The following is a 13,835-nucleotide window of genomic DNA, read 5'->3' on the forward strand; positions in this document are numbered from 1 at the left end:
GGGTGGGAAGGACTCTGGCCAGGGAGACTGAATCCCCGGAGCTGGGAGTCCGGGCTAGGAGGCCGCCGCGCTCTCAGTGCGGGGGGACTGCGGGGCCATCTCAGTGGGGTCCGGGGAGAATCCTCCAAGGTCGGGGGAGGGGGCCACGGAGCCGCCCCTTCGCTTTCGCTCGCCCTTCGCTGCCCTCTCGGGCTCCGGTTCAGAAGCGCTCTCGGCGGCTGCCGTGGCTTCCAAACTGCGCCGCTTTCTCCTGCGGCAGAAAAGGACTTTCAGATGTAGTAGCAGCGGCGGCGGCAGCAGCGATGACTTAGGACAGCGCCCCCTCCCCCTAACAGCCGCCTCTCCTTCTCCCTCTCCCCGGGCCTCCCCCCCATCCCGTCCCTCCCTCCCCCACGGGAAGGCGCTGGGGGTGTGGCCAGGGGCCGGTATAAAGTCCGGGGGAGCCGGTCCCGGGCAGCAGCTCAGCCCCCTGCCCCCCTACAGCCAGCCGCCTGGGCCGGGCCGAGGATGCGGCGCAGCGCCAGGCTCGCTCCCCTCCGGCCCGCTTGCTAACTTCCTCGGCTTCGTCCTTGTCCGCCAGCGGAGCCGCCCCGTGTCCCCGCGCCCTCCGGGTCGGGTCCTCCAGGCGCGCCGGGCGCTGCCTCTGTGTCCCCCGCTGCCCGCCCGTGCCCCGTCCTCGCCCGGTCATGCTGCCCCTGTGCCTCGTGGCCGCGCTGCTGCTGGCCGCCGGGCCCGGGCCGAGCCTGGGCGACGAAGCCATCCACTGCCCGCCCTGCTCCGAGGAGAAGCTGGCGCGCTGCCGCCCCCCCGTGGGCTGCGAGGAGCTGGTGCGAGAGCCGGGCTGCGGCTGTTGCGCCACTTGCGCCCTGGGCAAGGGGATGCCCTGCGGGGTGTACACCCCCCGCTGCGGCTCCGGCCTGCGCTGCTACCCGCCCCGGGGCGTGGAGAAGCCCCTGCACACGCTGGTGCACGGGCAAGGCGTGTGCATGGAACTGGCAGAGATCGAGGCCATCCAGGAAAGCCTGCAGCCCTCTGGTAAGGTGCCCCATCCCTTGCACGCCCTCCCTGGGGTCCTCCCCTCCCAGAAGCCCCTTCCCCATTCGGGCTGGCCCGAAAGGCTCTTGAAAATCCCCTGTGAGCTGAGCAGAACGCAGGTATGTGGCAGGGCCCGACTGGCATGGGACAGGGTCAGCCAAGGAAACTGCTATCAAGTCCCTAGCAGCCTGTTGCCACCATCAAAGAGGACTCTTCCCATCCCTCCGTCTCAAGGGTGCCTATTTGGGAAGAGAGGTCTCAATGGTAGTCCTGGCTGCTGGGGCAAGAGTGGAAAATTAAGTGACTTGGTACAGCCCACAGCCTGCAAGTGAGCAGTCTAGGGCCAGATACCTGGAGGATGGGGTTGGTGGCAGTGGAGGCTTTCTGTTCCTGATCCAGGGACCTCCCCTCACCCTGGACCCAAGTGGAGGCCCCAGGGGTCTGAGAAGCCAGGGCTCGGGCTTTTGACATTGAGGTGGGGTGGAGTGGGACATGTAAATTAGAGTGGCTTTGGTGGTGAGAGGCATCAGAGTGGCCCTTCCTCAAAGCCCCAGGCCGGCTCACCTAGCTTTTTGAGAGGTATTGGGAAGACAGGGGTCTCTCTGCCAGGCCTGGGCGCCTCCTCCTGCCCTGGTACACAGGCGCCCTGCTCCCTTCTCCTGGCAGGTGCCATTTGAGGTGGCAGAAGAGAAGCAAGTCTTGGCTCCCAGCCCAGAGCTGCAGAAACCTAACGGGATAGGCAGTAGAGAGGAGAGGGATGGGGCGGGGGGGAGGGAGAGAGAGAGAGAAAGGAAGAGAGAGGTTTAGAAGGTCTTTTGCCCTAAACTCATTCTTACACTTTCTCTTTCTCTATTTCTCAGTGAGACTTTCAGTTTCTCCTTATAGTCTTTCTGTCTCTCTCCTTCTTTCTCTTATTCTTTTGTTCTTTCCTACTGCGTCTCTCAACCTCTAGTTTCACTAACAACATTCTCAGATTCTCCTTTCCTCAATCTCTCCTGCCCGTTATCAGTTTCCTTCTCTTTCTCCTATTCCTTTTCCTGTTTTTGCTGCCCTGCTTTGCTCACTTTCATCTCAGTCTCTTTCCGTGGCTCATTCTCTTGACTCTGTCACCGTTTCTCTTTCTGTCTTTGTTCCTGTCTTTCTCTGTTGCTTTCAGAATCTCTCTGTCTGCCTTTCTCTACCTCTGCCTCTGTTTCTTGTTCCCTCTTGGACTCTGTTTTGCTCTCCCTGTGCCTCTGTCTGTTTCTGTCTCTTTTCCTGGTGCTTGAAGCTTCCATTGTTGCAGTCCGGATGCTGGGACTCCGGCCCCAAGCTTCCTGCCCTGGGTCCCAGACCGCTCCACTTCCTCAATCCTCTGCAGCTTGTTAGCCAGAGGAGAGCAGGATGCAGGGAAAACAGGAAGGAGGTGGACCCCCGGGGTCTGGGCCTCGGGCCGCTCTGCCCTTCCTGCCCCTGGGCAGCGAGAGATAAGTCAGCAGAAAACATTCTAGGAGAAATGCCAGCCTGGCACCCAGCACATCTGGGAAGCGGGGGTGGGGGTGGGGGGTTCTGGGGGTGTAAGTCGCTGATCCTGGGGCAGAGATGCCAGCGCTAGTGGGAGAGCAGACTGGGAGTGAGGGCTGAACCCTTGGGCTCCCCGGGTATAACGGGTTCCTTTTGCTTGGTATCTCCACCCTCCACCGGCCAGCGGGTATCTGGCACCAGATTAGGAGGGCTGGTGAGCTCCTCCTCTCTCATCAACTTGCACGTGGGACAGAAGAGCCCTCAGTGGGTCTTGGGAACCCCTTCTTCCCTGGCTGGGTAGGAACACCCCGTCCTGAAGTGGAAGAAGCTGTTCCCCTAGGAGCTTTGGGGAGGCATGGCGTGAACAGTTTGTGAGTGTCCTGTGAACATCGCGTACACCAGCCTCGAAAGGCAGCTTTAGGCCCCTCTTGGATTACAGGGCCCAAGGTCTCCTTGCCTTGGCCTCCACCCTTGCAGTGCAGGCAGATATCGGGAGAGGGGAAGGGGAGGTCTGGGGGGCCCTGGGGAAACTAGGTACCTACTCAGCAAGCTGTGTCCATGCCCTCTTACCTCCCAGTCATCCCAGAAGTACCCCTGCCACGGCCCGGGCCACACTGCACTGTGTGAAAGGTGCCCCCTAGAGTTGTGCAGTAGCCCTGCAGGGTGCCTGGTGAGACCAGGCGGCCAGGGCTCGGCCCCTCTCCCCGCTGTTCTCCTGAGCCTTCCACTGTCGATAGACTACCGTCCCTTCTGCGTCCCAAAGCTTGGGCCTTCTTGCCTGGGGAATAGTTTGGCAGAGAGGTCAATCAGGCTCTTCTTCCTGCCTTTTCCTCTTGGGACTGAGCTTCAGCAGGTGATTGGGGAGGGCAGTCACTCAGTGTGCCCCCTCTCTTGGCCTGCTATGGTCCAGAGGCCCACTCTTTGCTCCTGGGGCAGGTCTCCCCCATCCCTCTCTAGGCTACCCCCCTCCCCCGTGCCCTCTGCCGTGACCCCCTGTCCCAGCTTTCCAAGCCAGAAAAGGTTGTGGATTAACACAGCTCAGGCCACCAGAGGTGGGGGCGGCGTGGGACACGTGTGTCAGAAGTCCACAATCCTGATTCAGTGTACTGACCCTCGACTTGTGGAATCTGGGGGAGTGGACAGTGGGAAGATTAGCGTTTGGACTGGGGAGATCCTAAACTGTGCTCTGGGTCCCTCTGGGACAGGGTTAGGGAACATGCAGGCTGGGTTAATTTTTAGTCAACACAGCAAATATTGTCCCCCCTACTTCAGTACTGGGAATCCAGTCATGTCATGGGAACAGGGCCTTCCCAGAAATTCTGTGCCTTGGGGGAGGAGGGAAGGAGGAGCATGGCTGCTTAACATTTTTTCTTTAGTTTTGGCAAAGCCAGAATTATTGGTGCCTCGGGTATCAGGAGTCTTTCCATTTAAAGACATAGGAGCTGCAGAGATAAGTTCTTCTCCTTTCCTCTAGCCAGACTGCTTCATTTCCTCATCTGTAAAAAGGGGGGACAGTAGGACCTATCTTGCAGGGCTGGGGCATCTGGCATGGAGTAAGAGCTCAGTATTGGAGCAGTGATGAGGATGGTGATGAAGAGGAAGCCGAATGGATTTAAGTTGAGGCTTAACTTCTCCTCTGATGCTGGGGCTTTGGGGGACAGTAGGGCAAGTGAGCAAAGCTGGGGGGACATGCAGAGGAGTGGAGGGGGTAGGGTGGAAGGGCCAGCTGTCCTTCTCTGACTCTTTAGTCTGAGGCCAGCAGCATGGCACAAGGGTGAGGGGGACACCCCTTGAGCCAGACCTCAAAGAAAGGCCTGGTACCCAGCATGGGTGGTCTTGGCTTCTCCAGCCAGAGTGCAGGGGAAGAAGGAAAAGGCCTTTGTTGTAGGGCAGGTGGGTGACCCTCCAGATCGTGTCTGGTTGGCTGGGCCCACCTACCTCACAGCCTCACCCTGGGCGTCTTGAGGAGAGTGGGGGCTAGAGTTGAAGGGAAATCATGAGGATGAAATCAGGCAGCAAGAAAGAGGAAATCTTCTAGCTTTGACCATGAACTTTGCAGCCATTGGTGCCAAAGCTGTGAAACCTCTTCTTTCTCTGGGTGCCTGCCCTTCCTCTGTGGCTGGAGCAAAGACCAAGGTTTCCCCTGTGGCTGGATGTCGTTGGCCTAGCTCCAGCGGGGCAAGAGGAGGTGACCTGGCCTACCTCGGAAGCCCCGCCTCCCAAACAAGCCTTTCAGATGTCGGGAGGTCTGACCTTTGGTGGGGGGCGGGCAGGTTTGACTCGGCTCCCGCTCAGAGGGGAACCCACCAGGATTGCGATTTTTCCAGAGGGCCCCACCTGGGTGAGCAGCTCGAGGAGGATGGACCTCCTGCGTGAGCAGGGAAGTAGCAAGAATTTAGCCAGTTTTAGAGATGGGAAGGTGAACGTTTTTTTAGAGACTCAAGGCTATGACCCTCACCCTCCCAAGCCTAGTGCCTAGGGTGGATCCTGGGGTGGGGTCTCAGTCTGCCAGTTAAACAAGACTGGGCAAGAAGAAGTTACAGATTAAGTGGAAAGTCAACAGCCGGGGTACAGTCAGTGTGCTCTGGCCAGGGCAGGGTCAGGGCGCCTGGGTGCATGTGGGTGGGTGTGCACGCGTGGACCAGTGTGTGTCTGGACACGTGATCGTTTGTGTATGTTTGTGATCCTTGAGTCCGAGCCTGTCTGTGTCTGAGCTGGCAGATAGGGACGTAGTCTGTGTACCCCCGCCCCTGCGAGAAGCAGTACAGAGCCACTCTCCCTGCCTGCCGTGTTCTACTCTAAGCTGAGACACAAGCTGCGGCTAAGTGTGCTGGATGGTGGAGAAACCAAGGTGGGGGAGGCCAGGCAGGCTGCCTGTTGATAATGCCCCATGTGACGGGAGCCCTGCAAGAACATGAGCTATGTTTCCAAGCTTGCCCTATGCCCTACGCGTCCCCAGGGTTCAGTGAGTGGACCCAGTTGTCCTCCTTCATGGCACTTCCTAAATTAAAGGATAATCATTCCAAATATCCTTTAATAATCCCCCGAGTAGCGCAGGGAGATCAGCTCGGTGCTTTGCGTCCACCTGGAGGGGTGGGATAGGGAGGGTGGGAGGGAGACGCAAGAGGGAGGAGGTATGGGGATATATGTTTATGTATAGCTGATTCACTTTGTTATAGAGCAGAAACTAACACACCATTGTGAAGCAATTATACTCCAATAAAGATGTTAAAAAAAAAAAAAAATCCCTCCCCCGAGTGTTTTTGTGAACTTGACTCATAGAAACACAATGTTGGAAAGTAGTCGAATTTCTACGGCAGATCTCTCCGGGTCCTTGAGACCTCTGCCACCCTGACGTGCCACACCTCCAGGGCAGAACTCTACCTCCTGAGGCAGCCCCGTGCATTAGAAAACTCTGCCTAGGGAACCTAAGAACATCTGGCCACTTACCAAGAGGGACAAGTGTCACTGTGCACAGCCGTGCTTTCCTTTATGGTCATGAAAAGAAAGCAAACTCAAAGGAAGAACAACAAAACCTTTCCGGTTGAAGGGGGCCCTCAAGGTAGTGTCGTGGGTTGTGTCAAATGAGCCCCTGGGATCCTTCCAGACTTTCCAGGTAGAATGGTGGCCCCTTTGTTCCAAGCTCGCTCAGCTTCTGTGGTTCCAAGACAAATCTTTCAATTCTTTTAGGTCTTCTATTTCCTTTCTCTCCAATCCCCAGCTCCAGCCTACACACCTGCAGTGCTGTGACCCCATCCACTAGTCTTGTGGCTTTGGACAAGGCGGACGCGGTGATGGCGGGGGGTGGTCACTGGCCAGCCTGGGCCTTCTTAGCCAGAAGGTTCCTTGGGAAGGTCTTCAGGGAAGAGCTTAGATCTCAGGTCTTCTCTCTGGTTCCTGCCTGGGGGCTTGGGGTCTATCTTCCTATAGCCCCCTTTGCACAATCCTGGTCTTCTGAAATTGATCTGCCCCTTCTTTTGCTGCCCACACCAGCTGGGAAGTCTTTGCTGTAGTGGCTTCTCCTTGGTTGACCTTCGGGAACTCAATCTTTTGGGACAGAAATCCCCTCCAGACTGCCCTTCTTGGGATGTTAAATATGCAGAAGGAGGGATTATATCTATCTGCTCCATTTATTCCTTCCCTCTGTTTCTTTTTTCTAAGCCAGCCCTGCATCAGTGACAAAACCTCTTCCCATCCTTGGTGACTGAATTTTATAAATAACCTTTGGTGTGGAATCTTGACAAAGACTTTCTGGGGGTCTAGATTCCTCCTTGCCTGGTTTCCCTTTATCCACGTGCTTCCCCCTGCACCCCCAGAACTAGGAGAATAAAAAGAGAACTAACCCCCCAACTAACTTTGGCTCGGCAGAAAAATACCATTTAACCCAGAGGCAGCTCTGGGACTGCTGCCATGCATGGAGGAACCTGCTAACTCCTCAGGAAAAAAAATCCTGACGCAAACCAGATGTAACCTTCTGTCCTGCTGCCAACATCTGGAATGCTGGCAGGGGCTCTGCACTCAGGCCGGCAGCAAGTTGCCAAACCCGAGCATTTCAGAGGTGGCTCTGATCTGCGGAGGGATCTTGCGACCTCTTTCTCCAGCTCAGCCCTGTGTTCTGGTTTTGGCTGCCTGGATGGAAGAGCAGTGGTTACAATTCTGGGACTTCTGGATGGGGTTTCTCTTGAGTTCGGATAGAGCCTTTAGGAGAGCCCAGGGAGAGCGTGACGGTTCAGCCTCACCACCCCCGTCTCCACATCCCCAGTGCCCTGGCTCTGGGCAACAGATGTGCACTTTGGATGGGGTCTGAAATGTAAGGATGGGAGACTTTGGGGTGGGGGGGCTGAAGGGACGTGTGAGGGTGTTCTCTTGGTTCTGGGGCCACACAGTGTCTCAGACACACACGCGCACACACACACACACACACACTCTTTCACATGCAGGCATACACACCCACTCCCACTTCTCCTCTGCAGCCAATGGAGAGAGTTTTTGGGCCAGATTTCTCATCACTCATGGAAACTTTGATTCTGGCCGTTTGGAAGAGGGTCAGCAGAGCTGACAGCCCTGGGGATCCCCTGGCTGGCTCAGCCAGATGCTGAAAAGAGCAGGAAAGGCGAGAGGAAGAAAGAGCAGACCGAGAGGGGGATGGTAGGAAGAGCTGAATGCAAGGGGGATGAGATTCGGTGTGGGGCCCCCTGCCTGCTTGAGACCTCCCCTGCAGGGCCCAGGGGACCCTCCTGCTGTCTGGGCAGCTGCAGCTGGTGACTCATCTGAGGGCTGGAGTGGGTGGAGTGAGGGACAAATCAAGGACTTCAAGAGGAATACTCTCCTGAGGAGATCCTGGGGAGTGGGGAAGAAACCGGGGTGCTGCTTTCATTTCTTCGCACCCCCCAGACCCCCTGCTCTTCCCCAGCGCCAGGCTGGAGAATCCCTAAGAAGGAGAAAGCAGGTGGGAGGCTGGGTTGCTGTGCTGCCTTGTCCTTTCCCATCGCTGACCTTTCCCCATCTTGGCCTGATTGCAGACAAGGACGAGGGTGACCACCCCAATAACAGCTTCAGCCCCTGCAGCGCCCATGACCGCAGGTGCCTGCAGAAGCACTTCGCCAAAATTCGAGACCGGAGCACCAGTGGGGGCAAGATGAAGGTCATCGGGGTCCCTCGGGAGGAAGCCCGGCCTGTGGTGAGGACCTCTGACCAAATGCGCATGTGCATAGGCACACACACCACCACCATCCCCAGATGTGGACGATGTCCATTCAGCAAACATTCTTTAGATGTCTGCTGTGTGCAAGATGCACCTAGGGTGCATCAACAGGACCCAGAAAGCCCTCACCCCTCTTCTTGAAATTCCTTTCCTGCTCACCAGTTCTAGACATTGGGATAGCTGAAGTTATTGTTAAATACTGAGACACTTCCGTACTGGTTGGTGAACAGCAGTGGCCCCAAGCCTCCTGATGTTTCTTGGCCCTTCCCAGGGATTCCCCACCCCAGAGCTTCTCAGTAGCTAAAGGGTTCATGCTGGCCATAGCAGGGAGCCTTGGGACCCTGCTCTAGGGTCTGGCTAATGTCCTTTCTTTTTTTTTTTTGAAATTGGGCAAAGATGTGTTAGGCAAGTGCAAAAATTAGAGAACATGGGTGGCATTATTAATTACAGACAAAGCAATAGTGAAGTCAACTGCAAGCATAAATCACAAAAGAGGAATGTTTTTTGATAACAAAGGACAAATTCATAAAACTTAATCACATAATGTCCTTTCTGATGGGTGTTTCTGATGGATCCATGCCTGGGTCTTACAAGTTGTTAATTATATGATTTCATCCATCACTCCTGTTTAGAAATCATCCCCTTCCTGTCCTTCACCATAGATTTCCTTTCCCCACAAGGTCCCTTCACTTCATACCCCTCCTTTTTAGAAGCTCTTTGGCTCAAGATCCTCTCTTCAATGTCCCTCTGTTCTGCCCGCCAGTGTCCCCTGAGCCCGAGCTCCTCCTTTTACCTCATTGGGCCCTGCTCAGCTTCCAGGCCTTAACCCTCCTTTCAGAGCCTGCAGTCCTGATCTGACCCCCAGCCCCCGTCCTCCTGCCTCTCTCCCTTCTGCTGAGCGGTTTCGTCCTCCCCCTCCTCCAGCCCCAGGGCTCCTGCCAGAGTGAGCTGCACCGGGCCCTGGAGCGGCTGGCCGCCTCACAGAGCCGCACCCACGAGGACCTCTACATCATCCCCATCCCCAACTGCGACCGCAACGGCAACTTCCACCCCAAGCAGGTGGGTCTCCATCTCCGCCGACTCGGCCTGGCCTCAGCTCCAAGATGTCCAGAATGGAGGTCTCAGGAAGGGGGGAGCTCCTCAACCCAAACCTAACCCTTTGGACCCTCCCCCAGACCCTCCCCCAGCCTCAGGACCTCAGCTCATTTTGCCCACTCACTGATTTTGCAGATGAGGAGACTGAGGCCCAGGGAGGGGTAGAGGCTGGCCCAAAGTCACAGAGCGAGTTAAAGGCAGACCAATTACCCTGCCTCCCCATCCAGGCTTATTTCCATGACCTCTGTAGTCACCATCTGTGATGCAGACCTGGCACTCCTGCCAACCTCTGCCTCCCAACCCTCTCTCACTCCCCTTCCTCCATTCCTGTGAGTTCTCCTTTGTCCCTGGATGTCTGAGGTTTCCACGTGTGTCTTGTGGGATCTTAGTTCCCTGGCCGGGGATCGAACCCAGGCCCTCACAGTGAAAGCGTGAAGTCCTAACCACTGGACGGCCAGGGAACTCCTGATGTCTGAGGTTTTATCTGGGAATGGAGGGGCTAGGTCTGGAAGAGTTGAGGAGGAAACTCAGCCTGCCCCTTCCCCCAAGCTGAGCTGCCAAACGACCTGGGGTTCAGCCAGGCTGGAGGTGAAGCCAGACCTGACAGCTGGAGATGGGAACTTTGGGTGCAGCAGAGGAAGGAGAGGGCAGGAGACAAGACAGGAATGCAGAAACCTCTGTACCTCCACACGCCCTTGGAACATGGGCTCCTCTGACAAGCCCCCAGGACGCTGGGATGGTCAACGAGGTTGGCCTGCTCCAGCCTCATCTCTGGCCTGTCTCAGTCGGGCTCATTCAGAAGGGTGGCATATCTGGGCAGGACACTGGGTGGGGTACCTCGTGCTGGGTGTGGCCTGGATCTCCTCCAGCCCTTGTGGGTGTAGGCACACACGTCCTCCCGCTCCATGCTCTACAGACAAATCCACAAGGTGGACCACCACTCAGCCAGAAGAGGCCTAGCTAGGAGGAGAAAGGCGGCCCCCGAGTCTGCACACCCAGGGTGGCATGAGGAGGTTATGAAGAGGTGTGTGATGGAGGAGGACCACAGAGGTCTCCCCGCCAAACCAGCACCAAACCTCTCTCCAGCCTTTATCCCAATACCAATTTCATCCTTGGCCCAATTTTTCTTTTTCCTTTTTTTTGACCATGCCGTGTGGCTTGTGGGATCTCAGTTCCCCAACCTGGGCCCTCCGGCAGTGAAAGCACACAGCCCTAATCACTGGACCGCCAGGGAATTCCCCCTTGTCCCAATTTTTAAACCGCCCCCCCCCCCGTTAAAAAAATCAATAGACTTTATTTTTTAGAGCAGTTTTAAGTTTACAGAAAAACTGAGCAGGAAGTACAGAGTTCCCATCTACTTTCCCACCCCCAGTCTCTCCTATTAACATGAGTGTGGTACATTTGTTACAACTGAGGAACTAAAATTGATTATTAGTTATTAACTAAAGTCCGTAGTCTTTGTTAGGGTTCACTCTTTGTGTTATACACGTTTATGTGTTTCCTTCCCCCCAGTTTTTATCCCACTGAAAATTCTGACACTTGACCCTTTATCTTCAGGCCAATTCTGACCCTTGAGACAACCTTCACTCCAACTCTAATCCTGACTCTGAAATACACCTTTACCCCCCTACTCTTCCTCCTCTGCTGTCTAATCTGGACCCAAACTTTAGCCCAACTGCTTTAATTGTTCTGCCCTTGACCTCTGTCTCTATCCCAATTCCATTTCTGACCTGGGCTCTAAGCCTCACCCCACTCAAGTGTTAGTCATAATTCCCAATTCACCTGCCACTCTTATGCTGATCCTACCCAGCTTCAATGTGGATAATCACAATCTTAACCATAATCCTATTCTTAAAGTCCCCACACAATCAGGACCCAAACTAAAACACAATCAGAGCACAAATTAAAAACTTCTCCAACCTGAACCCTAGCCTGTCAAATCCAGCTGCCCCTTTCAACTCCATGGATCCAGTCTCCCCTCCAGGTAGGCTACAGAACTTCCTCAGGACCCTGCCTTCTGGACCTTCTGGACCAAACCTCTCTGGACCTTTCCTTCTTGGCCAGCTTTACTCCAGTGAGCTCAGAGGACCCATGTTCAAGAAAGCCTCCGCCCTTAGAGTCCATCTTGGAGCCCCTGTCTGACTTGGGGGCTGGGCTGGGATCGGGGCCGGCTGCCTGAGATCTGACCTCTCACACCCTTGTCTTGGCAGTGCCACCCGGCCCTGGATGGGCAACGCGGCAAGTGCTGGTGTGTGGACCGGAAGACGGGAGTGAAGCTTCCGGGGGGCCTGGAGCCGAAGGGGGAGCTGGACTGCCACCAGTTGGCTGACAGCTTCCGCGAGTGAAGCCCTGTCGGCACGCGGGGGGGCTCGCTGCCCCCTGCTGCCCCCTCCCCTGGAGGCTGCAGAGCTGACCTGGAGCCTGGGTCTGAGTCCTGGCCCTGCTTCTGGCCCAGAAGTTTCCCTTGGGGTGTGTTTGCGTGTATGCGTGCGTGCGTGTGTGTTTATGAGCATGGGTGTGCCCTTGGGGTGAGCCGAAGCCTAGGGGTGTCCTTCTTTGGGCTTAGATAGCCTGAGAGAGCCCTGGTATGTTTCCAAATTGATCCTGGATTCATTTAGCCCTTCAGCCATCTATAAACACTTCTTGACCACATACTACATGTCAGCTCTAGTTTTCAGCCCTGCGGGCTCTTATTTTAACTCCCTCTGATTTAGACATGTGAGGCCACCTCCTAGAAGGTGAGCACGAGTCTGTAGGAGAAGAAAAGTCCCAGTCCCATAATGAGGGGAGGAAAGTAGACATGTACCTTGACCGTTGTCCCTCCCCTCAAACTAATCAGAGGGTAGAGGCCATAGGGAAAGTGTGGGGTAGCAGGTGACTCAGTGGTTAGGAGATCGACTGAGACCCAATTCCAAAGCTAAAGCCTGCCAGGCTCCCCTTTACTTCCTCCCCAGGTCTCTCCAGGGGGAAGGACCTGCAGGGACAAGCCCACCTTAGCTTGGTTGCCTGGCAACTGAGACCCTGCTTTGGGGGAGGGAAGAGGTCAGCGGAAGGCCTGCAGGACAGAGGGCTGGGGAGGTGGGGCCCATCTCTGAGCAGTCAGGGGAGGAGGAAAGAATGCACAGCTGGAGTGCATGTGCCTGATGGAGAAAGGAAACCACATGCTGGGAGGTGAGGGACTTACCTGGGGTCCTGCTTCCACCCCCATTTGTGGTCACAGCCAGGAAGTCACCAGGATGACTCCATCCTTCAGTGGCTCACTGTCTGTGGCTCTGCCTCCCTCCCCACACCTCCTTCCCTGGACCTTCCTCCCCGATATTTCCCTACCCACTGGGCATTTTCTGGCTTGACTGGATGGAAAGAGACTTAGGAACCTACCAGTTGGCCATGATGTCTTGTTTTGTTTTTTTTTTTGTTTTTTTTTTTTTTTTAACAAAACAGAACAAAACCAAAAAAACCATAGACAATGGTGTTTGGTTGATTTATTTACAATTAAGAGACAGGGATGCACCAGGGGTGGGGAGAGCTGTCTTACATAGTAAAAGGACTGCAAAGGGTCAGCCAATTCACCCTCCTCTTCCTTGCAGCTCCTTCCTGGGGAGCCTCTCTGTCCCCAAAGTCTGTGCTGTCTGTGTTCAGACTCCTGGTGGGCCAGTAATGGCTTCTGAAGGGAGGGAACAAGCAGGGACAGCCCTGCTGGGCCAGAGCTATTTCTGGGATCAGCTGGTGTGTGAAGCCGGGGCATTTCCTAGGGCATCAGGCAGACTGGGTTTGCGTCTGGATTTGATTTATCGATTTAGTGAGGGGGAGGTACTGCCCTGAAGCTAGGGAAAGGGGGTAAGCTCTCCAACACATTCCACAGCTCTGACTGCCTAGATTCCTGACTGGGGGTTGGGCTGAGATTTGATTCTGAGGGGTTGGGAGTGGGGGTATCTTTGATCTTGCTCTCCTGGACTCGCCGGGCTGTGGGCTCTCAGTACCAGCCCCAGATGTGTGCCCACGTGGTACCACTGGATTCCTGGTCATCTCCCAATGCTCCTTACCTCTCACCTTTGTGCTGTGTGTGTGTGTGTGTGTGTGTGTGTGTTTGATCTCTTGAGGCACTCCCAGGCTTCTCGATTGCGCTGGCCCCTGATGCACTGGCACCTGTGCCGTCTGAATCTCGAGCCTGGGGCTGCAATCCTCATCTCTCTAACTCTGCCTCTGTGGCGGCATCCCACAGCCATCTAGTCTTCCTGAGGCACCACAGGCTGCTGCCAGCAGCAGGAGATAAAGAACAAAGTGACACTCCTTCAGCTAGCGGGCCTGCTCTTCATAGAGCTCCCTCCTTCCGGGGCCGAGGCCAAGGCATGCTGGGAGAGGAGGTGAGTGTAGGCTGAGGATGAAGGTTTAGGTCCCTAAGCCAAATGTAGGGAGAGTATCTCTTTCCCTAAGGCATCTCTTTAAATTCCCCTTTGTCTCCAGCCTCCCTTCCTAATGCTCTATTCTTGCATCCTTG

The 13,835-nt window shown here is 55.6% G+C and overlaps 1 protein-coding gene across 1 annotated transcript; it reads left to right on the forward strand.

Moving 5' to 3' along the window:
- Positions 1-455: 455 nt before the first annotated feature.
- IGFBP4 (insulin like growth factor binding protein 4) lies at positions 456-12,714 on the forward strand. The gene is made up of 4 exons (XM_059907375.1): positions 456-1,035; positions 8,061-8,218; positions 9,167-9,301; positions 11,548-12,714. Exons 1-4 carry the CDS (start codon positions 687-689, stop codon positions 11,680-11,682), a joined length of 777 nt encoding a protein of 258 aa, XP_059763358.1. The 5' UTR covers positions 456-686; the 3' UTR covers positions 11,683-12,714.
- The last annotated feature ends 1,121 nt before the right edge of the window (positions 12,715-13,835 follow it).

This window comes from Balaenoptera ricei, chromosome 20 (genome assembly GCF_028023285.1).
Source record: "Balaenoptera ricei isolate mBalRic1 chromosome 20, mBalRic1.hap2, whole genome shotgun sequence".
In the NCBI taxonomy this organism is placed as follows: Eukaryota; Metazoa; Chordata; class Mammalia; order Artiodactyla; family Balaenopteridae; genus Balaenoptera; species Balaenoptera ricei.

Coding starts and splice junctions, on each gene's coding strand:
- IGFBP4 (XM_059907375.1), top strand. CDS start 687: ATGCTGCCCCTGTGCCTCGTGGCCGCGCTGCTGCTGGCCGCCGGGCCC. Junction 1,036..8,060: donor GGAAAGCCTGCAGCCCTCTG/GTAAGGTGCCCC, acceptor GCCTGATTGCAG/ACAAGGACGAGGGTGACCAC. Junction 9,302..11,547: donor GCAACTTCCACCCCAAGCAG/GTGGGTCTCCAT, acceptor TTGTCTTGGCAG/TGCCACCCGGCCCTGGATGG.